The sequence below is a fragment of the Littorina saxatilis genome, linkage group LG12 (assembly GCF_037325665.1).
Source record: "Littorina saxatilis isolate snail1 linkage group LG12, US_GU_Lsax_2.0, whole genome shotgun sequence".
NCBI lineage: Eukaryota > Metazoa > Mollusca > Gastropoda > Littorinimorpha > Littorinidae > Littorina > Littorina saxatilis.
This window is the reverse complement of record NC_090256.1, coordinates 52,575,939-52,598,679: the sequence shown is the minus strand read 5'-3', so window position 1 is coordinate 52,598,679 and position 22,741 is coordinate 52,575,939. Positions and strand designations below refer to the sequence as shown.

Below are 22,741 nucleotides of genomic sequence, written 5' to 3'. Positions count from 1 at the left end.
TTAATTACAAATTTTCCCGGGAAAATTACTAACTTTCACCTGTTACTTCCTGACGGATTGCTAGTGCCAAAACTAAAAATTAGTCATTTTCCCGTGAAAATTACTAATTATCCCGTGAAAATGAGTAACTAACGAGTGAAAACAGTAACTGACAGCGTTAATTAGTAATTATCACGTGATAATGGGTAACCCCAGGTTTTGGCACTAGTAAGCCGTCATACACCACCGCCGCTTCACTGAAGTGAAGTCATGATCGGCAGAATACGGGTACACGCTTACTCTTATCGACAGTTCGCAACCAAGACCTTCCAAAAATAGCACGGGTGTTGCCAACCAGCATAAGATCATGGACTAATAGTATTCAGCTCAGTACAAGGACTGATTTCCCGGACGCGCGAAGTAGCTCTCGCTTCCCGAGCTCTTTTTTTTTGCATTTTCGTCTTGGAACAGAGGTAAGTGTGTGTATGACATGTGCTTTGAGAGCATCTATGAATTTGTATGAATTCGACGGGAAGGCTTAGTGCTTGTATTGATTTTCACGTGCGGTTAAAAATGCGGAACGTACACCTTGGGTATAGCTGTACTCGTTCATGCCGGGTAGAATGCAAAGTGTGTCGGGTGGAGTGTGTTCGACTGCAATCACACTGGATCTGTGTGTTACACATGTCGGCCGTGGCGGTCTGTGTCCGGTCCGGTGACCTTTAGTCAGTTCAGTGTTCCGTGGATGTTCTTCTTTTTCTTTGGAGCTGTTGTGGTGTATACCTTTAAGAGGCCGAAACTCGTTGCTTACCTCCGTATCTGTGTCACACCTGGCTGAAGATGGTGAATTTGATGCGGTAGGTAGCTTTCCCGGGCCATTCAGGCCAACTTGAATGACCAGTCAGTGTTGGATGACAAAGGTTAGTTTTGAACACGTCACACCGGTTCAGATGCAGCCAGCATCAGTGGCCGTTATCTCTGACTCTCTCTCTCCCTCTCTCTCTCTCCCCCTCTCTCTCTCTCCCCCCCTCTCTCTCTCTCCCCCCCCTCTCTCTCTCCCCCCCACTCTCTCTCTCCCCCCCTCTCTCCCCCTCTCTCTCCCCCTCTCTCCCCCCCTCTCTCCCCCCTCTCTCCCCCCTCTCTCTCCCCCTCTCTCTCCCCCTCTCTCTCTCCCCCCTCTCTCCCCCCCTCTCTCTCCCCCCCCTCTCTCTCCCCCCCTCTCTCTCCCCCTCTCTCCCCCCTCTCTCCCCCCCTCTCTCTCTCCCCCCTCTCTCCCCCCCTCTCTCCCCCCCTCTCCCCCCTCTCTCTCCCCCTCTCTCTCTCTCTTTCTCTCTCTCTCTCTCTCTCTCTCTCTCTCTCTCTCTCTCTCTTACTCTCTTAGTCTCTCTCTCTCTCTCTCTCTCTCTAGTCTCTCTCTCTCTCTCTCTCTTACTCTCTTAGTCTCTCTCTCTTCTGCAGTTGCTGGATTTAGACGAACATCGTGGCTTTATGCGATTTTTTTTTATAAACGCGACGACGGCTGATCTTACAGGCTTTCAACTTTCATTGCTGATCATCTTTGTACCCCACGTCGCTAGTCTAAACCATTGACCAAATAGCCTGGACCGCCAACTTGTCACGTGACCCTTCGAGGTTACGACTCTCGACTTTCAGGGGCGCGTCGCGTCCGGTTTGAAAGGCCAGCGATTCGAAGACAGTGAAAAGAAAGCACGCTCCAGTTATTTGTGACAATGGGAGGTGACAATGATTTTCCAAAACTCCAAACTAAACTTAACAAAACTCATCGAAAAACATGTTCCATAATTATGCACTTTGTCCATGTTTACACGTCCCCCTGATTTTTCAGTGAAAGGCCATGTAAGCATTGGTTCCTAAATGCGAGAGGCGCTACCTCGTAATAGAGAGAAAGAGCGGAGAGAGAGCTAGTTGGCGGTCCAGGATAAATGGTCTATGTCTAAACTAAGCTTTGCTGAAACTTTAAATATGGAAAGCAGTAACTGAAATTGGTGTACCACGATCCCGGGCGTGTGTCTTTTTCACAAAAACAAAGGCATGACTTCATTTCAGTAATACCAATAGTAAGCAGTGTACGGGAGGCCGTGTTCAAGTTCTTCGAAACTTATGTTGAGATGTTGAACTGAAAAAATGAATGAAAAAAAGTACCACACATTCGGCTTCTAAGTTCTAGAATTCTATTGTTGAAATACCACTACGTTGGCAAGGATTTGCATTTTGAGGTGATTGCCACAAATAGCCACCAAAATCATTAACATTTTGACATGATTGTCAAAAATAGCCACCACTGAAAATCATACACATTTTGACATGATTGTCACAAATAGCCACTAAAATCATACACATGTTGACATGATTATCACAAATAGCCACCAAAATCATACACATTTTGACATGATTGTCACAAATAGCCACTAAAATCATACACATGTTGACATGAGTGTCACAAATAGCCACCAAAATCATTAACATTTTGACATGATTATCACAAATAGCCACCAAAATCATACACATTTTGACATGATTGTCACAAATAGCCACCAAAATCAAACACATTTTGACATGATTGTCACAAATAGCCACCAAAATCATACACATTTTGACATGATTGTCACAAATAGCCACCAAAATCATACACATTTTGACCAGTAACTGCCACAATGAGCAAACCTAACTAACCTTAATGTCCTCACAGGAAATGTTTCCTTTTAGGGACATGAATTGATGGTACGCTAAAAGGCTGGTAAAAGTGAGGACAAAGGGAGGATGACGGGGTGGGTAAGAGTGATGATGATAAAAGTTTGTTAAGAGGTTTCAGATCTTTTGCTACGCAATATAATTTTTGTTGGTTTGGGTTAGGACCCAGTGTCTCCAAAAGCGTTGGGGGTATGGGATTTTAAAAGAATACGTTTATTTTCGAAAGAAATTCTGTATAAAAAGGGATAACATTTCAGAGCCACTTTTTGAAACCAAAAGGTTAAAAAAGACTGCCACAATCCCCGTTCAGAAGCGGAGTCAACCGTAGTTCAATTCAAGGTGTCACCGAGGTGACTGATAACTAAATTGCATCAGCGAATGTGGCCCGGATCATTCGTTGAGTCAGTCGGTTGTAACGTAACCTTGCTAACTTTGTAGGTCGCATTTTCCGCTCCTTGAACTGTGGGAAAACGTGTCGGGACGTTCATTCAGTCTTGGTATTCTCGTGACACAGACTGCTGTGGTGTCGTCACGCGCTTGTCAGAGGCCTCGAAACCCCCCGCGGGTTAGGGGGAAGAATTTACCCGATGCTCCCCAGCATGTCGTAAGAGGCGACTAACGGATTCTGTTTCTCCTTTTACCCTTGTTAAGTGTTTCTTGTATAGAATATAGTCAATGTTTGTAAAGATTTTAGTCAAGCAGTAGGCTATGTAAGAAATGTTGTCCTTTGTACTGGAAACTTGCATTCTCCCAGTAAGGTAATATATTGTACTACGTTGCAAGCCCCTGGAGCAAATTTTTGATTAGTGCTTTTGTTCTTTCTTTCTTTATTTGGTGTTTAACGTCGTTTTCAACCACGAAGGTTATATCGCGACGAGGGAAAGGGGGGAGATGGGATAGGGGAAAGGGGGGAGATGGGACAGAGCCACCTCAGTGCCAAGTGCCTCTTGTTCACAAAAGCACCTGGAGGGGCCTGCAACGTAGCACAATATATGACCCTACTGGGAGAATGCAAGTTTCCAGTACAAAGGACTAAACATTTCTTACATACCGCTTGACCAAAATCCCCACAAACATTGACCATATTCTATACAAGAACCACTCAACAAGGGTAAAAGGAGAAACAGAATCCGCTAGTCGCCTCTTACGACATGCGGGGGGCAGAGAAATAAGGATGTGGAAAAGAAGACTTTTGGTAAGTGAAATAAAGGTGATGGATCCAGTCAGGTAGAAATAAGACAACAAGAAAAGAATTGGAAAACTGCAGGGAATAGTAGGGAGAGTTTTCTTCGAAGGAAATATAGGTGAAAGGACTGGTAAGGCAGAAATAAGACAAAAGAAGAGAAGTAAAGGGGTGGGGTAGCTCTGTGGAAACACTCCCGCCGCGTGAAGGCGACCCCATGGGAGCAGTGCTTTTGTGAACAAGAAACAATTAACAAGTGGCTCTATCCCATCCCCCCCCCCCTTTCCCCGTCGCGATATAACCTTGAATGGTTGAAAACGACGTTAAACACCAAATAAAGAAAAAGAAAGAAAGAAAGAGGCCTCGAAAAGAAAGCACACAGGGATGGCGTTGGACGTCGGCAGTTCGTAATACACTGACATGTCTTTCAAATCGCCGAAAACATTGCCTTCATGTCGTCAGAATCGGCGAACTTTTTTCAGTGTGTTGGGGGTTGAGGGTGGGGTGGTGGCTGGGACGTGGTTATCTTAAAAGTTTTTGATCACAAGTTAAACCTAGGTTTTGCTAATGATAAACATTATGCATGAGTACGAATCCTTGATGCCAAATATTGTACATATGTCACGATATTCAAAGTGAATACAGTTTTGTTTAAGCCAAGGACTGCTGAAAACACGAATGGTCATTTTTACAGATTTGCCGAAAAAAATCAATCTTAGCGGAATCCTTATTCATGACACAGGCTGCTTTAGTTTCATCACTCAATTGTCTACTACTGTACTACTATAGATGCATAACATCAAAGAAGGGGTGCATCTGTTTATCATATATACCTTGCAGAGCACTGAGTAAAGTGCGCTGATTCGGTGTGGCGGCTTCGTTGCCCCACAAACTGCATCGAGGTGACTGAAAAAGAATAATTATATGGGTCACTGAACATGTATAGGCGGTGGGGGTAATTGGGTCGTTGAGCTGTCGCCTGTTTCACGTAAAAAGGCACAATCCTGCTAGCGCAGACCATTTTGTGAATCCATCCAAACTTTTACATGGGGTGAGAGCATCCTTGCAGTTTTACTTAGGCTGGTAATCACTGGCTTCTTTCTGCACAGAGTGGATATTATTGCGGTATTTGTTTTGTTAGGCCAAAAATAAAAGTTGTATGTTTCTGGTAACATGGCTAAAAAAAATAGGGTAGGTAGGTAGGTATTTTTTTTAATTTTTTTATTATTTTTATTTTTTTTGGTCAGGGTAGAAAATAACTATACAGTAACGCAAAGAGACTGGACTTACTATACAAAGAGAAAGACAACACATTACAAAACAAATGAGACAAAAGGGATGCGGGGTTATCCCCCTTGTGTCGTCTGCCGTCTGTTACTTTCGTCCTGACGCTTTTTTTTTAATTTTTTTTTTACAAATGCAATAAAATAAAGTCTAGGGTCGGCGGGGAAAAACTAGGTAGGGTCGGGTGACCAGAAACATACAACTTTTTTTTCTTTCCTTATCAGTAACACCTTTGTCAATGTGCAAAATCAAGTCAGCAATTAATCTCCACTCTGTCCAGAAAGCAGCCAGACTGTTGATTGTTGGCATGCGTTCAAGTAAAATTGTCTTACCCCATGTAAAAGCCTAGACTAGACACATCTATGGTTAGGTACACGATCTTTTACACAAAAAGGAGGGTGACTTTACAACTGAGAAGAAGAAGTAGTGAGCTTTTTGAGGTTCTTAAACTCTGATTTTTATATTTAGTCAAGTTTTGACTAAATATTTTAACATCGAGGGGGAATCGAAACGAGGGTCGTGGTGTATGTGCGTGTGTGTGTGCGTGTGTGTGTGTGTGTGTGTGTGTGTGTAGAGCGATTCAGACTAAACTACTGGACCGATCTTTATGAAATTTGACATGAGAGTTCCTGGGTATGAAATCCCCGAACGTTTTTTTCATTTTTTTGATAAATGTCTTTGATGACGTCATATCCGGCTTTTCGTGAAAGTTGAGGCGGCACTGTCACGCCCTCATTTTTCAACCAAATTGGTTGAAATTTTGGTCAAGTACTCTTCGACGAAGCCCGGGGTTCGGTATTGCATTTCAGCTTGGTGGCTTAAAAATTAATTAATGACTTTGGTCATTAAAAATCTGAAAATTGTAAAAAAAAATAAAAATTTATAAAACGATCCAAATTTACGTTTATCTTATTCTCCATCATTTGCTGATTCCAAAAACATATAAATATGTTATATTCGGATTAAAAACAAGCTCTGAAAATTAAATATATAAAAATTATTATCAAAATTAAATTGTCCAAATCAATTTAAAAACACTTTCATCTTATTCCTTGTCGGTTCCTGATTCCAAAAACATATAGATATGATATGTTTGGATTAAAAACACGCTCAGAAAGTTAAAACAAAGAGAGGTACAGAAAAGCGTGCTATCCTTCTTAGCGCAACTACTACCCCGCTCTTCTTGTCAATTTCACTGCCTTTGCCATGAGCGGTGGACTGACGATGCTACGAGTATACGGTCTTGCTGAAAAATGGCAGCTACTTGACTAAATATTGTATTTTCGCCTTACGCGACTTGTTTTTTTAGGGCACTGACTTCGAATTAGCTACTGTATCGCGCACGCCGAATTTAGCAGTCACTTGTGTGGTCAAACACGGGGTCGCCGTCAGTGAAGTGAGGTCTCACAACATAGCTGATTAGCATTAGCCCCCCGTGTCAAACTAATTACATACATGTACATGTATGTCAAACTCAAGTAGGACTGCTGGGATGTCTAGCCGAAGGGAAAGAGCGTTTGACCGTCAAATTCCTCCATAAATATCGTTATCATCCCTATCGTTGCGGCAATAAACTGATAGTGATACTAACGAAGGCAGGCCCCTTGGGTCAATGAGAAAGGGTTTGACTGGTTGGGAAGGCCGGTTTGCGGAAAGTTTTGGAAAATTAGAGAATCATTTTCATGGTTGGGAAAGGTTATGGAGTTTCAGAAATCTATTATTCTTTACGTTTGAAAACGGGCTTAAACAATTATGGCCGGGAAAAGGTTTGCGAACAGTTTGGGAATTCTGAGAAGAAGAATGTATGGGGAACCCTGCAAAAACTGTCATTCCAGGAACATTTCACGCCACCAAAGGCTGATTTTCCCCAACACCAAAGGCTACAGGTATCACCCAGAATAGTACTTTAGTTCAGTGAGGAGGTGTTCCTTCCTTGACTTGAGATGATACCACCACACAAAAGGTTGCATTTATAAGTAAGTCACAGAGTTGCGACTATCTGTCAATTTAGCCACGTCTTGGAGTAATGAATGGCACAATTATCCTAATTTGTGCGCAGAGGCTAACGAATTATATCCAAGGCTAATGAACGATCGGGTTAAACACCTCAGATCTGTCTAGGGTTTTACACGGGATAAAAGCATTCATGCGATTAATCACATGAAAACTAATCAACAGCTTGGCAACTTCCGGAGCAGAGTGGGATTTTTGTTGTAAAATTGACGTCATAAAATTGACGTCATAAGTGACACCGATGTCAATCTTCGAAATCATTTCAGCAAAATAATAAAATAAAATAAATATTTTAAATTCAAAAAATCCCACTGTGCGCAGAAAATAGTAAAGGAGGCTGTTAGTTTTTGTTGTTGGCAGGTGTCCCGGTGAAACGATGTTTTGACTCCATGTGCAGAGTCAACTTTGTGTGCAGACTCTCCTCGGTGTCCGAACACCCCCGTGTGTAGGCCTACACGCAAGCACAAGACCAAGTACGCACGAAAAAGATCCTGTAATCCATGTCAGAGTTCGGTGGGTTATAGAAACACGAAAATACCCAGCATGCTTCCTCCGAAAACGGCGTATGGCTGCCTAAATGGCGGGGTAAAAAAACGGTCATACACGTAAAATTCCACTCGTGCAAAAAATACGAGTGTACGTGGGAGTTTCAGCCCACGAACGCAGAAGAAGAAGAATCCATGTAAACGCCCTGACAGATTGATGATCTTCGTGTACACTACATTGGGGTGTGCACGTTAAAGATCCCACGATTGACAAAAGGGTCTTTCCTGGCAAAATTGAAAAGGCATAGACAAAAAATGTCCACCAAAATACCCGTGTGACTTGGAATAATAGGCCGTGAAAAGTAGGATATGCGCCGAAATGGCTGCGATCTGCTGGTCGATGTGAATGCGTGATGTATTGTACTAGTATAACGTATGCGTACATGGAATGACATTGCGGGTTACCTGAACATTGACAATGACGAAAGAAAGATTGTGTGTGTGTGTGTGCGCGCGCGTGCGTGTGTGTGTGTGTGTGTGCGTGTGTGTGTGCGTGTGTGGGTGTGTGTGACTGTGTTTGAATTTACTCGGATTTAGTTCTCTTTCCTTGTTTGTATTGTGATTATGTAAGTGTAAAGCGCTCTGGGCTTGTCACCACGAGGTTTACGCGCTATATAAGTAATCGTTATTATTATTATTATTATGTATTGTGTAAAAAATTCCATCTCACACGGCATAAATAGATCCCTGCGCCTTGAGTCCGAGTCTGGATATACACGCGCGATATAAGACTTCATATAATAATAATAATATAATGATCTGTGGCGACAAACACGATTGTGCACGCGGGAAGGGTTGTACTTCAGAACAATATTCCTTGGGAGTACCTGACTCGGTGTGTAATACATGTACTTAAATACTAGAAGAGTACTCGCGGAGAGTTGTTTGGGTACAGGGAAATAGAGAGCGAGAGAGAGAGGGAGCTCAGCTTTGCATTATTCAATGCGTGTGTCCTTCACAGGTCCTGGGGTCCGCCCCGTGATCGGGAGGTCGTGGGTTCGAACCCCGGCCGGGTCATACCAAAGACTTTAAAATTGGCAATCTAGTGGCTGCTCCGCCTGGCGTCTGGCATTATGGGGTTAGTGCTAGGACTGGTTGGTCCGGTGTCAGAATAATGTGACTGGGTGAGACATGAAGCCTGTGCTGCGACTTCTGTCTTGTGTGTGGCGCACGTTATATATGTCAAAGCAGCACCGCCCTGATATGGCCCTTCGTGGTCGGCTGGGCGTTAAACAAACAAACAAACAAACAGGTCCTGGGAGAGCGACAGACCATGGGAGAGAGGACATAGCAGTGTGCTCTCAGTACATTTATGGTCACTCAGTCATGGTGTGTGTGTGTGAGGGGTCAATAGTAACTGACCTCCACTGTTGGCCACGGGTTTGATTGCCAAGAACAAACACAGCGCGTTGGAGAGTTAACAAGCATAGCCCTTCCCGTGTAAACCAGTTGGGTCGCATTCAAAGCCGACTGATCTTTCCAAGCTTTTACATTGGAGAAGTCCATTCTTCCACTTGGGCACATTTTACCCACAATACACTTCCTGGCTGCTTACAATAGGAGTTAGAAACAATTCTAATGAATACATTTCGCCGAATGACGTCAGTGTCAGTTACGGCCGAATTAATGCATGAAAAACATTGCCACTGAAATTGCCATTTTGCTTTTTAGTACGTGTCCAAGTGGAGGGATTGTTTTATCCGTTGTAAAAGCCTGGAGAGATCTGAGGTGGTGCCGATGGACTGTGCCTTTAAAATCCAAAATCCCAATTCGTTCGGCGTTGCGAGACTGAGAATATAATTAAAAGAGCCGAACAATGCTGTATAGACATAGCAAGTGTATGGTACAAATTGATGTTTGGTTAATATTAGTAAGACGAGAACAGAGTTGGTTCAGTGTTGACTTTCTCTGTTAATTAGTTTTACGTTTGTGACATATTCTCCAACAACCGGCACGGTTGGCCTAGTGGTAAGGCGTCCGCCCCGTGATCGGGAGGTCGTGGGTTCGAACCTCGGCCGGGTCATACCGAAGACTTTAAAATTGGCAATCTAGTGGCTGCTCCGCCTGGCGTCTGGCATTATGGGGTTAGTGCTAGGACTGGTTGGTCCGGTGTCAGAATAATGTGACTGGGTGAGACATGAAGCCTGTGCTGCGACTTCTGTCTTGTGTGTGGCGCACGTTATATGTCAAAGCAGCACCGCCCTGATATGGCCCTTCGTGGTCGGCTGGGCGTTAAACAAACAAACAAACAAATCTCTCCAACAACGCAGTGTAATTTAAAAAAAGAAAAAAAAGAAGAAGAATGACATATGGTTTCTGCTTCACGAGAAGGTGTTGTCATGGTTGTGTGCAGCACAAAAATAAAACCAACAAATGAAAAGAATAGTTTAATACTTGAACCGTTCTTAGCAGAGCGTTCATAAGCATCGTTTCGGAAGCTCGCACTCGTCTCTTAAGTTGGTCTCTCTTTCTGTGTGTGTGAGTGTGTGTGTGACTTTGTATGTGAGTGTGTGTGTGAGTGTGTGTGTCTCTCTGTGTGTGTGTCTCTCTCTCTTTCTCTTCCTCTCCCCCCCCCCCTCTCTCTCTCTCTCTTTGTCAGTGGCTAGTACATGTTATGTATGCCTCAAAATGTCTACTTTGGTCTTCTTTTGCAATCTGGCTGGCTGTAAATGAGGACGTAAGGTCCAATCGATAACTCCGCTTGGTTAAGTGCAATTCGTAGGTCTGACAACACGGCAGCTGCCTTACTCTTATATATGTATACAGACCTAAACAGTAAACGTCACAACAATAATCAATTCTTACAATGCTTCTCGAGACATATGACCTATACTACCCGACATAAAAAAAAACCACTAGGCAGATACGTTTAAGTGCAGATATTTGTGATGAGGCCGTTTATTTCGTAAAACCAGTTATATGCCTGTTTTAGACACACATTCTTTTCAATGACATGACACGCCTTGAAACCCGTTCTTGGAGCAAAGCTCGCCCACTTCCTTCCTAACACAACGTTAGAAGCAAACAATATTTACAGGTTGGTCAATAAATGTACCCATTTTTATTTTGCTCCCAATTTTTTGTTTTGACAAGATTTTCACAATTGAAGTACAAAAGAAACCCTAAGACTTATGAGAATATCAATTTGGATGACATTTGTCAAGATGCTGCGGGTCAAGAATGCAATTTTACGATCCAAATAAAAATGGGTACAGTTTTTGACGACCCTGAAAGTATTCATGTAACACTATTTTTCTGCGTTTCTTAACCCACGATCTATCGCGCGAAGCGTTTGTATAAGGTGTCAAATAGCATGTAGTACGACAAGTTTGTGTCACCCTGCTAAAGTACTTATGAATTTAAATTGGCGACAAAGATGACAGTAGTGTAGGCTATTGGTAAGTGAAGACCAAACACTTGACACATTCTGTTGAAGTGGTATGCTCTCTGCTGCTCTCTCCCTACCTCTCTTTTTCTCTCTCCCCATCTCTCTTTCCCCATCTCTCTCTCTCCCTACCACTCTCTCTTTCTGTCTCTCTCGCTCTCTCTGTCTGTCTGTCTCTCTGTCTGTCTGTCTCTCTCTGTCTCTCTCTGTCTGTCTGTCTGTCTCTCTCTCTCTCTCTCTCTCTCTCTCTCTCTCTCTCTCTCTCTCTCTCTCTCTCTGTCAGCCTCACTCGCCTTTTGTTGTTTATACTTTAAATGTTAGAATTATTTCTCCCACATCTCTCGTCTTTCTGTGTCTCTGTCTTTCTGTCTGTCTATATCTGTCTGTCTGTCTCTCTGTGTCTGTCTGTCTCTTTTTCTGTCTGTCTCTCTCTCTGTCTGTCCCTCTCTGTCTGTCTCGCTCTCTCTCTATGTTTGTCTCTCTCTCTGTCTGTCTCTCTCTCTGTCTCTCTCTCTGTCTGTCTCTCTCTCTCTCTCGCTCTCTCTGTCTCACTCGCCTTTTGCTGTATATATTTTAATTTGTTCGAATTCTCTCTCTCTCTCTCTCTCTCTCTCTCTCTCTCTCTCTCTCTCTCTCTCTCTCTCTCTCTCTCTCTCTCTTGTTAGTCATACGTCCCCGAGTGTTTTTATGGAGTTATCTCATCCAGTTGGTAGAAAAACGTTAGCCTTTTCTGCGACAGGATGGATTTAAACTGTGAAAACTGAAGCCCAACCAGGGGCAGGGGACGGTTTAATTTGCACCGACCCCAGATTTTGTCAACGAGGAGTGTTGCACCACTCCGTGTAACCACTCGCTTTTAATCATCGTATATGTTTGGTCTCTGCGGTGTTACGGGATTCATATTTGACACCGGTTAGTCTGCGTGGTGAAAGCGATGTTATTCAATAATTCTAGTGAGGGTAGCATGGAGGATACTATTTATAGTGAAGATGTTCCAGCTAGGACAGCAGCGGAAGATATAATATATAGCGCGATCTATATTCAGGCAGGCACTGAGGCAGTCAGGCAGATATATTGATACACTGTCATTGCAAGAGAGAGACAGATACAGAGACAGGGTGACAGTATTTAATGTCCAATACTGTACTTATATATTCATTTTTCTTCACTCGAGATGTTTCTGTTTGTGTTTCAGGTGAGCGCGCTTCTTGAATGAATAGCAGTGGCCAAGAAGAACAAATCTGAACTTTACCAAAGGGTCAAAGACACACATTTGGATGCGGACACTCCCAGGAGGAGGAAGAAAAAGAGGAACTATAAAACTGACATGGCGGAATTAAAAAGTTTCAATCACACGGATGCGGAGAATGGGGAGGTGTCAACCAATGGAAAACACCTGCGCCCTCAGACTGGTGTGTGTGTGTGTGTGTGTGGTGTGTGTGTGTATGTGTGTGTGTGGAGGGGGTGCAAGGTTTTTAAATGTTGCTCAGTTGTGGCGTGGTGTTTCGTGATGCGTGGTATGTGTATAGTGTCTTGTGTTCATGTGGGTGTGTGTGTGTGTGTGGTGTGTGTGTGTATGTGTGTGTGTGGAGGGGGTGCAAGGTTTTTAAATGTTGCTCAGTTGTGGCGTGGTGTTTCGTGATGCGTGGTATGTGTATAGTGTCTTGTGTTCATGTGGGTATGTCGAACTGCATGTAAACAAATATCGTATCTATGCAAGGAGAGAGCCTGATGGGTTGCCATCAAGAGCCCAGTGCATTGTTCGAGTGTGACCACCCCCGCCCCTCACCATTTAGACCCAACCGGAACCCCCTCGTCATTCTGCTTGTTTTCAAAGTATATTAATGAGCTTGCTGTTTTTTTTCTCATGAAAGGGCACTCCCCCCACTTCCCACTTGCTCTCACAATTTTGTTTGTCTTAAATTTCCATCGGTCAATTGTTTTTCACACCGGCAATCCGGATTTTCCGCGAAAGCACAAAAAAAACCCACCACAACAACAATACTTTCTAGTGAATTTAATTGTGAACTGTACATGTGCCTGTAACTGTAACTTACATGTTTTATACAGAAGTTTAACACAGATGAGAGGGACAAAATAGGGTTTTTTCTTTTCATGCACAATTTATCTTTCACCAGAGGGGGTTAAATACATATTTACAAGGCCAAAATGCTTCACACACCGCCAGGCCCTCTGAACCCCCGGCGTTCTTTATTTCCTTGAAACTCATTCTTCCCGGACACGGGTCAATTTTATCATGTGCAGAGACGGACGCCATATCCCACACCCGTGTCACCACATTGGGACGTAAAAGACCTCGTGCCATAAGTGCAGAAGGCTGATGCCACCTAATCATGCATACACTTGTGTATCTCATCAAAAGCCGTGAGGGCGTAAAACTCGTATCATAATTATAACCCATATCTGGTCCTTAAGAGGCGAAATATTTAGCCTGTAGGACATGAAGCATGCTCTCTTTCTTTCTTTTTTCTTCTCTGAATGGATTGCCGAACACATGACATGTACCGTATTGTTGTCGTCGCCACCTGCTTGCAGTCCAGTTGGAGGTTCTTGACAAGACAGGAAAATCAAATGATTATGAAGCGCTGTAACTGTAGTCGTTTTGTTCCGGCCCATATCTATATAAGCGAACATTTAATAATATATACACTGTCAATATTATAACTCCCCCATGTTGTTGTTTTTGAATCATCAGGTATCAGTCAAAGGCAGATTCCGTTAGATATAGCTGACACTAACGGATCATATTCATCGCCAGGCAAAGGTAACGTCTGCCGTCTGTGGTAGTATCTGTAGCTACACCGTAATGTATGTACCCCGCTTTGTAGAACTTTAACATTTCACGTCGAAAGACTTTCCCTGTTTAGACTCCCACAAGGACTTTTTTTTGGTATTTTGTTTTGTTCCTATTAGTCGTTGTAGAGTCTTCGTGGGAGCCATGTCTCAGTTGGGAAACATGAGGTTGCTTGGTTCTCAACTAAGTTAAAAAAAAAAATTCCTTCACGACTGCATGAGGTTTCTTTTTCATCTCATTCTTCTTTCTGTGATAACATTTTCCGGTGAATGCTCTTTCCTGTGTCCAGTGAAAGAGATGGAGAAAGCCGCATTCATTCTCAAACTTCTGGCAGATGTGCCTTCCTTCACATAACATATTATCTATTCTTATTACTAACACTAACAAATTGCATTTGGAGAATGTATCGTTTTTGACTATGGGACTATCTCTTCTTTTTTTCTCAATAAAAGAGAGTTAACACCAGCTTTTTACATTTAGTCAAGTTTTGACTAAATGTTTTAACGTAGAGGAGGGAATCGAGACGAGGGTGTGGTGTGTGTGTGTGTGTGTGTGTGTGTGTGTGTGTGTGTGTGTGTGTGTGTGTGTGTGTGTGTGTGTAGAGCGATTCAGAGAAAACTACTGGACCGATCTTCATGAAACTTGACATGAGAGATCCTGAGTATGGTATTTCCAGACGTTTTTTTCATTTTTTTGATAAATGTCTTTGATGACGTCATATCCGGCTTTTCGTGAAAGTTGAGGCGGCACTGTCACGCTCTCATTTTTTTTAACCAAATTGGTTGAAATTTTGGTCAAGTAATCTTCGACGAAGCCCGGACTTTGGTATTGCATTTCAGCTTGAAGGCTTAAAAATTAATTAATGAGTTTGCTCATTAAAGTTGTCATTAAAATCGATTTTTCGCAAACAGATTTAAAATTGATCACACGGCATTAAGTCTCAGGAAACATGAATACACGCATGCAGGAAAAAAAAATATGGGTAGCGCCGTATGTATGGCAGCTCGCTTTCCCCGGGGAGAAAGCAGCCCGAATTTCCATGAGGGTAACCTCACTGGACTGTAAATCTTATCCAATCCAATCGTATTCTTCATCAAATTCTGAATCTAAAAATATATACATATTTCATGTTTACTCTTAAATTGTGATCACAATTAACGAAAATAGATTAATTAATCTTACGATTAAAATTTAAGAAATCGATCCAAAAATGATTTCATCTTATTCTTTATCATTTCCTGATTCCAAAAACATATAGATATGATAGGTTGTACTCAAAACAAGCTCAGAAAGTTAACAAGAATAGAGAAAAGCGCGCTTTCCTGCTCAGCACAATACGCTACCGCGCTAATCTGGCGTGTCAATATCACTACGTTTTGCACGTGGGAAGTGAGCGATTTCCTTCACGCGGGGATTGACGAAGCTGTACTGTCTTGGTGAAAAAATACAGTGCGTTCAGTTGCATCCCGTGAGTTCGACAGCTTGACTAAATGTAGTAATTTCGCCTTACGCGACTTGTTCTTTCTTTGGACAGTTACGTGGCACCCCTTTTTACGTTGAAATCGGTTACTTAACGCACGCATAACATTGCAAAAACTATGGTTTATTACCCGTATGTAGTTTTTTCCTCCTGCACAGAAAGTATGTATGGCAGCTTACCTAGTTTGGAGCGTATCTGCTTGCTGCTTATTTTCAAAACTCCAACTTCGCTTTTTTTTCTCCAGTGTGAGTAACTACACATGTACAAGTCTATTCGTGTTTTGTAACATTGTATCGGCGACAAGTGGTTGCTGTGAATCAGTTGTAATTGCAGAACAGCGAATGCTTTTGCTTTTTTACTCTCTGTAGCTTCTGTCGAAGTCTTTTTGGTTTATTGTAGGGAATTCATGTTCTCTCTATCTGTGGTATTTTGTTTTTCCACTAACACGTCTCATCATCGGTTTGGGTTGTGGCCTGGTATTTTATCACCTCGGCTTACATTTGTCGTTACTCTTAATGCACTGTATTTGATGTATATCTGTAAACTAATGTGTGGTGGCACATTCGGGGGGGGGGGGGGGGGGGGGTAGATGAAAACAGCGGTCAACATAGCCTTCTAATGACTCTTATTTGTAAATGTGATCGCTGCGTTCCTCCTCCATCTATTATTTAAAGGCACAGTAAGCCTCCAATAAACCATCACAGATACAGTCAGACTTTTACACACAGTACAAACACCTTTTCATTTGAACGCTCACCAAACAGGAACATCCTGGCTGCTTTCCGTCGAGAGTGAGACATTTTCAAAGAATTTATTTTTGTGGACCGTCTGATCTACAATCAGGCGCCTCGTTTTGGCGCTAGAACTAACTTTTAAAATCTAAATAATAAATTGACAGCTTGTAACACAAACATTCTTAAATCATAAAAGATTTCTTTTTTCATCAAGACAAGATCAGTACAATTCGAAGTTTTTAAAATTTAAAAAAAGATAGCCCAGAAGGTCGTGTCTCAAAGTAGGCGATTTTTCTGCATAGCGCTCGCTTTCGTTCAGTGAAGCCAGCCGTCGCCGACACTGAGTTCGTGTGACTCGCAGCCGTTTGTTGCGTTTTAGAATCAGAGGTACACAATAACGTGCTATTGCAGATACAGCCAGTCGCATTGAAATCACAAACTGACGACTAAATTGTGAAAAAAAGGAAAGTGGAGCACACGGGTTAGATAAACCGCGAAATCCGGTGCCGTGTGGTAGCAGTGGTTTACGCGAGCTAAATAGCAATTCAAGCGAACTGTGTCATTCAATGCTATTAAATGCTATTGCAAGTGTGTTCCATAAGGTTAGAACTGCTTTTTTCATTAGAAGATTTAAATTGATTTGTAAACTATTTGAGACATAGGCCTACTGGGGCTTTAATGGCACAGTAAGCCTCCCGTAAACCACCACAGATTCTGTCAGGATTTTACACACAGTTCAAACACCATTTCATTTAAACACCATTTCATTTTAAACACTCACCGCTTGAGAACATTCTAGGTGCCCTCCGTAAAGAGCGAGCAATTTTCAAAGAATTCATTTTTGCGTGGTTTATCTTACCTCTGAGCCATCGTGAACCCGTGTAATCCAGTTTCCTTTTTTTTCACAATTTAGCCGCCAGTTTGTCATTTCAATGCAAATCTATGTAAGCTTATCTGCAACAGCACGTTATCTGACGTTATTGTGTACCTTTGAATCTGACTGAAATGCAACATTGAAACGGCTGCGAACTAGAGCAGTGGCGGTGTTCAGAGGAACTGGCGCCAGGCAGCGTCGTCCGTGCTACGAGAACCACGACATTGCGTGACCCTGCTTCCGTGCTATCTTTTTTTAAACTCAAGTTCAAAACTTCGAATTGTACTGATCTTGTCTTGATGAAAAAAAGATTTCTTTCATGATTTAAGAATGTTTGTGTAACAAGCTGTCAATTTATTATTTAGATTTCAAAAGTTAGGTCAAAAGCGCAAAAAAGCACCATCCCGCGATTCACGGCCGGCTGACAGACAATCCGCAAAATTATTCTTTTAAAATTGCTAGCTCTTTACGATACGTTGGGCACCTAGGATATTCCCGTTCGATGAGCGTTCAAATGGAAGGGTGTTTGTACTGTGTGTAAAAAGCCTGACAGTATCTGTGATGGTTTACGGGAGGCTCACTGTGCCTTTAAATGAAAGGGTGTTTGTACTGTGTGTAAAAGCCTGACCGTATCTGTGATGGTTTACGGGAGGCTTACTGTGCCTTTAAAAACAAATAAGCCAACAGCCTCGGGAAAGTTGTACTGAAAAAAATGAAACACTTGAGCCGGCACTTCAGTAACACAAAACATGATTCTCTCTTGTAGTAGCGGCTTTATTTGTCACAGTCAGTCTCAGCATAGACCTCAGTATGAAACTGAATCAGCCTGATTTCCGAGTCTCAGTTTTAGCACAGTTCTGCTGGAGTTTGTGAATTGAAGTGTCTGCTAGGTCAAATCAAGGCTAAAACTTTCAACTACTTTCAGTTTCAGTAGTTTTGTTTGGACTATGATAATTGGCTTTCACTGATGCAACCATGCCACTCAGCGCTCATTAGGAGAATTTTCTTCACTGAAACAAAAGAACTCTTCAGCGTTGGAGGAAAAGTGCGCGAGGAACTTGATGGGTGCGTGAGTACTCAGACTACCGAACCAGGCATTGATTGATTGATTCAGTGAAAGCGCATGTCATCATCTCCGGCCTACGTGCTTGTTGCATGGAGACTGAGTATCAGTAACTTTTAGCCCCATGAATAAGTAATTAGAAGAAACTGACCAGCAGACTTTTCTGTGTTTCCCTCACTTCCCGATGCTTTGAGGCTTGGATCGAAATATTTTCTTCCGGTGTATATGCACTGTGTCAGCCTCTTTTTGTGTGTAAAAGGTGTGTGTAGTTCTAATTTGCCGACACACAAGAGACAGATTCTTTCTTTGGCGCTCTGGACATCAATCACTTTTCTGTCACTGTCAGCGTCAGTCACGGACCGCGGTGAGGTTGCGGCTCGCCAGTTTCAGTTGGGGCAGCCGAACGTTTTCGTCTTTGTGAATGACATGTTTACCTGTTTGCTTCAATACACAGTGTCGTACTCATAGCCGCGATAAAGTATAGGCTTAAGTGCGTTTTTGAGTGTCTTTGAAAAAAAAAGTATTTAAAGGATGGACATCACATTTCTAACTTCATATTGAGTGTGACGACTAAATCGCGCGGGTTTAGTTTCTGTACATGATCGAGTGTGTGGGTGATCAGACAGGTCCTCATTCTGTGCCATGTGGGCTCTGTCTTTAGAGCCGGTTTTCTGCTGCTCTTATCAGGTATCATAATCGATTTTCTCTCGGGTTGAGAAAGCAGGTCTTGCTGGCCTGATGTGGAGACTTGCTAACACAACTGAAACATTCGGGCTACTGTTTAATAGAAATTGCTGAGAGATTCAGTCGGAGCATTGTTGGAAACTGCTGAGACTGAGACACCTACTGTCTACAGAGTAGGAGACAGAGTGATTGGGTTTTGAGAGATTGATAGATTACATTTTACTGGGTCCCGCCGGGTAAAGGATATTCAATTCTGGCTGTTGGTTCCAGAAACTACAGTAAAAGAGGTTACTTTAACCCAAAAGTTACTTGCTAAATCCTGGCACCAACATTTTGTTGTTGAGTATTATCTGTGTGTGAAACATGTCGCCCATCAAGAACAGGAAACCTAGACTAAGACCGGGTAAGATATATATATATATATACATGCTGGAAACTGACTTGCAAGTTGTGTTTAAAAATCTTTCCCTGTGTCTGTTTTTATGTTTGTGTTGTCTTGTGATCTGAGAAACAAAGGGACGTAAGCGCTCTAATTTATAAATGTATACAACATGTGCAACAAGAGTAAGTGAGAGTTATACGGAACCAATCTCCTGGCACTTGAGAGAATAACAAGCATTGAAATGACTAAGTGACTTTCATCCTCTTTTTTCCGTTTTGTGTTTTCCATTTTTTTCGTACAAACCTGATGTACCTAAGTACTTGTTATTCTAATCAGCATAGAAAAAAACAATGTGTGTGTGTGTGTGTGTGTGTGTGTGTGTGTGTGTGTGTGTGTGAGCGTGAGTGATTTGGACATGATATGAGAATTAAGATTTGTTCTTTTTATAAAATGGAAACAAAATCTCTGAAAATAATTAATCATTCATATTTTTTATACATTTAAAATGAGGATACATATAGTGATATATGTTACATAAATTTAACAAAAATGTTATCATTTACATTGACCAGTATGTGTTGTCTATTGTACAGTAAAGTTTAAAGGTAAGGCTAAGAGTAAGAGCTTTGCACCAAAGACCTTTTTTTGAAGATTCTTTGCAATTGTACAGAGTGTAATGCCAGGGATGTTTATAAAACTAGAGATCCAAGGACAGAATTCCAAGCAGTCTCAGTAAGAATCAAGTCATATAATGCAGGCCTAACATTACTGGAGGTTTCATGTAAACAACTTGCCGGATTTCTCTCTGGTGCAGCGCTCACACACTGACTGGGAGGATTCCAGTGAACAAGTTTAGAAAAGCATCTTTGAAGGTCAGACAAACGTTCAAGGGCACATACAGATTTTTAAAAATAATAATACAAAAAACACATACAACTGAAGAGGGTTTGACGTATACACATACATAACATGTACAAGTTATTCACCCCATGTTTTAGCCCATGTACTCCTTGAAAAAGTTGTGAGTTATTGTTTACCTAGGTGATATGATACATTATGTTTTGGTTGCAGAAATCAGAAATGTTCAAACTTTAAGTAAAAGTTTAAAGCACTTTTAACCAGGGGCAAGTGGGTGAGAGGAAGCGCGCACAAGAGAGAAAAACAGAGTTGTGCGTATGTTTAAAACTTAAAGATAGTCACGAAGTCTTCACAATGTTGCGAAACACTGTTCATAGTCATTGTACTGTGAGAGGGATCACAGTGTTACTATGATTGTTAGTGGTATCATCATCATGGCACTCCTTTCCATGCTCTGTTGGTCAATGGGGCCAGGTATCATTCACACTTACTTACTACTTGTACACATGTGGCATTTTCTTCTTATTCTTCTGCATTCCTGAGCCTTTCACTCTCAGGGTCACCTTAATGTGAGAGTTTCGTGCTCTGCACCAGTGTTTTTACTCTAACCACGTGGGCAGCAATGCGCCTCCTTTCAGGGTGTGCATGCTCTATGTATCTGTGATTTTCCAAGTCCCTAGATAGGTAATGGGTCGGCCACTCTATTGTAAATTAGACTCTTGATTACTTTCCACATGTAATGTGGCTGTCAGACAGAAGCTAAATTGTACATGTTAAAAATGTCTGCATGTACATGCAATAGGTCTGTTAAGCAAAAGTAGTTTTGAAGGGCCTTTGCACTTTATGTTTTTCACAGTCAAAAACTAAAGTTCACATTTGTGGCGGGAAAAGTAGTGCCTTCAAGAGGAGAGTCTGTAGGCATGTTACCACTCGGCAATTTTGTTTTAATCAATCACTTTTTTTTTTAAATCCTAAAGTTAAAAAAAAATGTATGATTACTTAAAAAAAAAGTGTTCTAACATCAAAAATCTAAAGTTTTCAGAGAAAGTCTTTTTCAGCTCGGTACAATGTCTAATCTCATTGTGCACTGTGTCAGTTGAAGAGCAGGGGTTGTCTGTATAGCACTGCCGGAGGATTTTGACAAGCTGTGTAATACATGTAATGGAGGGGCACAATAGCTTAGTGGTTGAGACATCGGCGGCCTTCCATATGGAAGGTTCAGGGTTTGAATCCCTCTTGCAACTTATGCCTTTTATGTATTAAAGTGAAGATATTTCCGATATCAATTTATAACAGCTTTGCTCAGACCTTACTAGTCTTATCCCCCTTGGCATGTACACGCAGGCACAAGGCCAACTTATACACATGAAACTTGAAAGAGTCAGTCATTTATGTCAGTGTTTGATCAGTAGGTTATAAAATTATGAGAACACTAAGCATGCATCTCATGAAAATGGAGAATGGCTGTCTAAATGGTGGTGGGAAGAAACAACAGTCAGACACATAAGAACTGGCTCTTGCAAACCATGAGTGCACATGGGAGTTTCAGCCCATGAACTCGGAAGAAGAAAAAGAAGAAATAGAATACATGTAATGGAATGTTATTGTGTGGCAGGCAATGGATCAGCAACAGACCCCAAGGTGCAGGAGGAATTGCTGGGTGACAAAGGAAAGAAGGAGAAGAAAGAAAAGCCAACCATGGTTGGCGCCCTTGAAATTGTGAGTGGAAAAGATAAGATAAGATAAGAAAACTTTAAATGTTCATTTTCATTTTACACAAACATGGACAGTTTTCTGTTGGCACCACATCGCATTTCTAATAACACAAAGACACGATTTAAAAAACAAGAGGCGAAGCCTTCAAGGCTCCCGTAAGAAATCAACAAACAGTAACATAACACAAACTCACTCACTCCGTAACACACACACACAAACACACACACACACACACACACACACACACACACACACACACACACACACGCACACACACACACACAGTTAAAACTAACGCATCATATCAACTCCATGTATAATTTTCAAAAGAAGGCAAACAGATAAAATGACTAGGGTAATAGGTTAGGTACCTGCCATGTGGGCACTTTTTCCACTGCTGTCCTCAGTCCTATACTTTTCATCAAGACTTGTCACCATGCCGAGTAGATCTAAATTCGGAAGTCTTCATGTGGCTGAGGCATATATCTGACATAGCGTCGATCTTGTTGTAGGTTAACCTCCTTTCTGAAACAAATGGCAAAATGCGATTAGTTATGATGACTACAACCTACACAAATATAAACAGTGTTTTGAAACAGAATAGTCAGGTTATACAAGCCACTTTACCTATGCAGCATGGTAACCCTACAATATGCGAAACATGTCGACTGCAGCAGCCTGGTTCTTAAAATAATTCTGACGGTCAACACAGCCAGAAATGCCAACAAAGACAAGAAAGCTGTGGCAAGGTAAGCTTACCAAACGTTACATAGCGAATCATATGATAGTGCGTAAACAGCAAACAGTAGATCTACAATCAAAGAGAGGATCGAGTCTGGAATGAAACGCGATACAGATCTAGCATTCAAAAACTGTCTTTCACGTTCAAGGAAGTTGTTGCAAAGTACTTAAGACTTACTAAATTGTACAGACAAAACCATGACAGTGCATGTTTTGAATCTGAGGAAAAAATCGTGATCATTTTGGCTTTGAGAACAGATTCATTCCGTTTCCTTATATCTGCATGTTCAAGT

The 22,741-nt window shown here is 41.9% G+C and overlaps 1 protein-coding gene across 4 annotated transcripts in view; it reads left to right on the top strand.

Annotated features, from left to right (window-relative positions):
* The window catches only part of LOC138982226 (ATP-dependent translocase ABCB1-like), a 110,792-nt gene that overhangs the window by 34,906 nt on the left and 53,145 nt on the right, over nucleotides 1-22,741 (top strand). For 2 of the 4 annotated variants that reach the window (XM_070355459.1, XM_070355457.1), the window contains exons 1-4: nucleotides 275-452; nucleotides 12,297-12,513; nucleotides 13,818-13,886; nucleotides 21,607-21,710. In XM_070355459.1, the coding sequence (XP_070211560.1) occupies nucleotides 12,429-12,513; nucleotides 13,818-13,886; nucleotides 21,607-21,710 (258 nt within the window). In that variant the 5' untranslated portion in view covers nucleotides 275-452; nucleotides 12,297-12,428. Of the gene's footprint in view, nucleotides 1-274; nucleotides 453-12,296; nucleotides 12,514-13,817; nucleotides 13,887-21,606; nucleotides 21,711-22,741 lie in introns of those variants that run through there. The other 2 variants (XM_070355458.1, XM_070355460.1) reach the window with 2 other exon arrangements.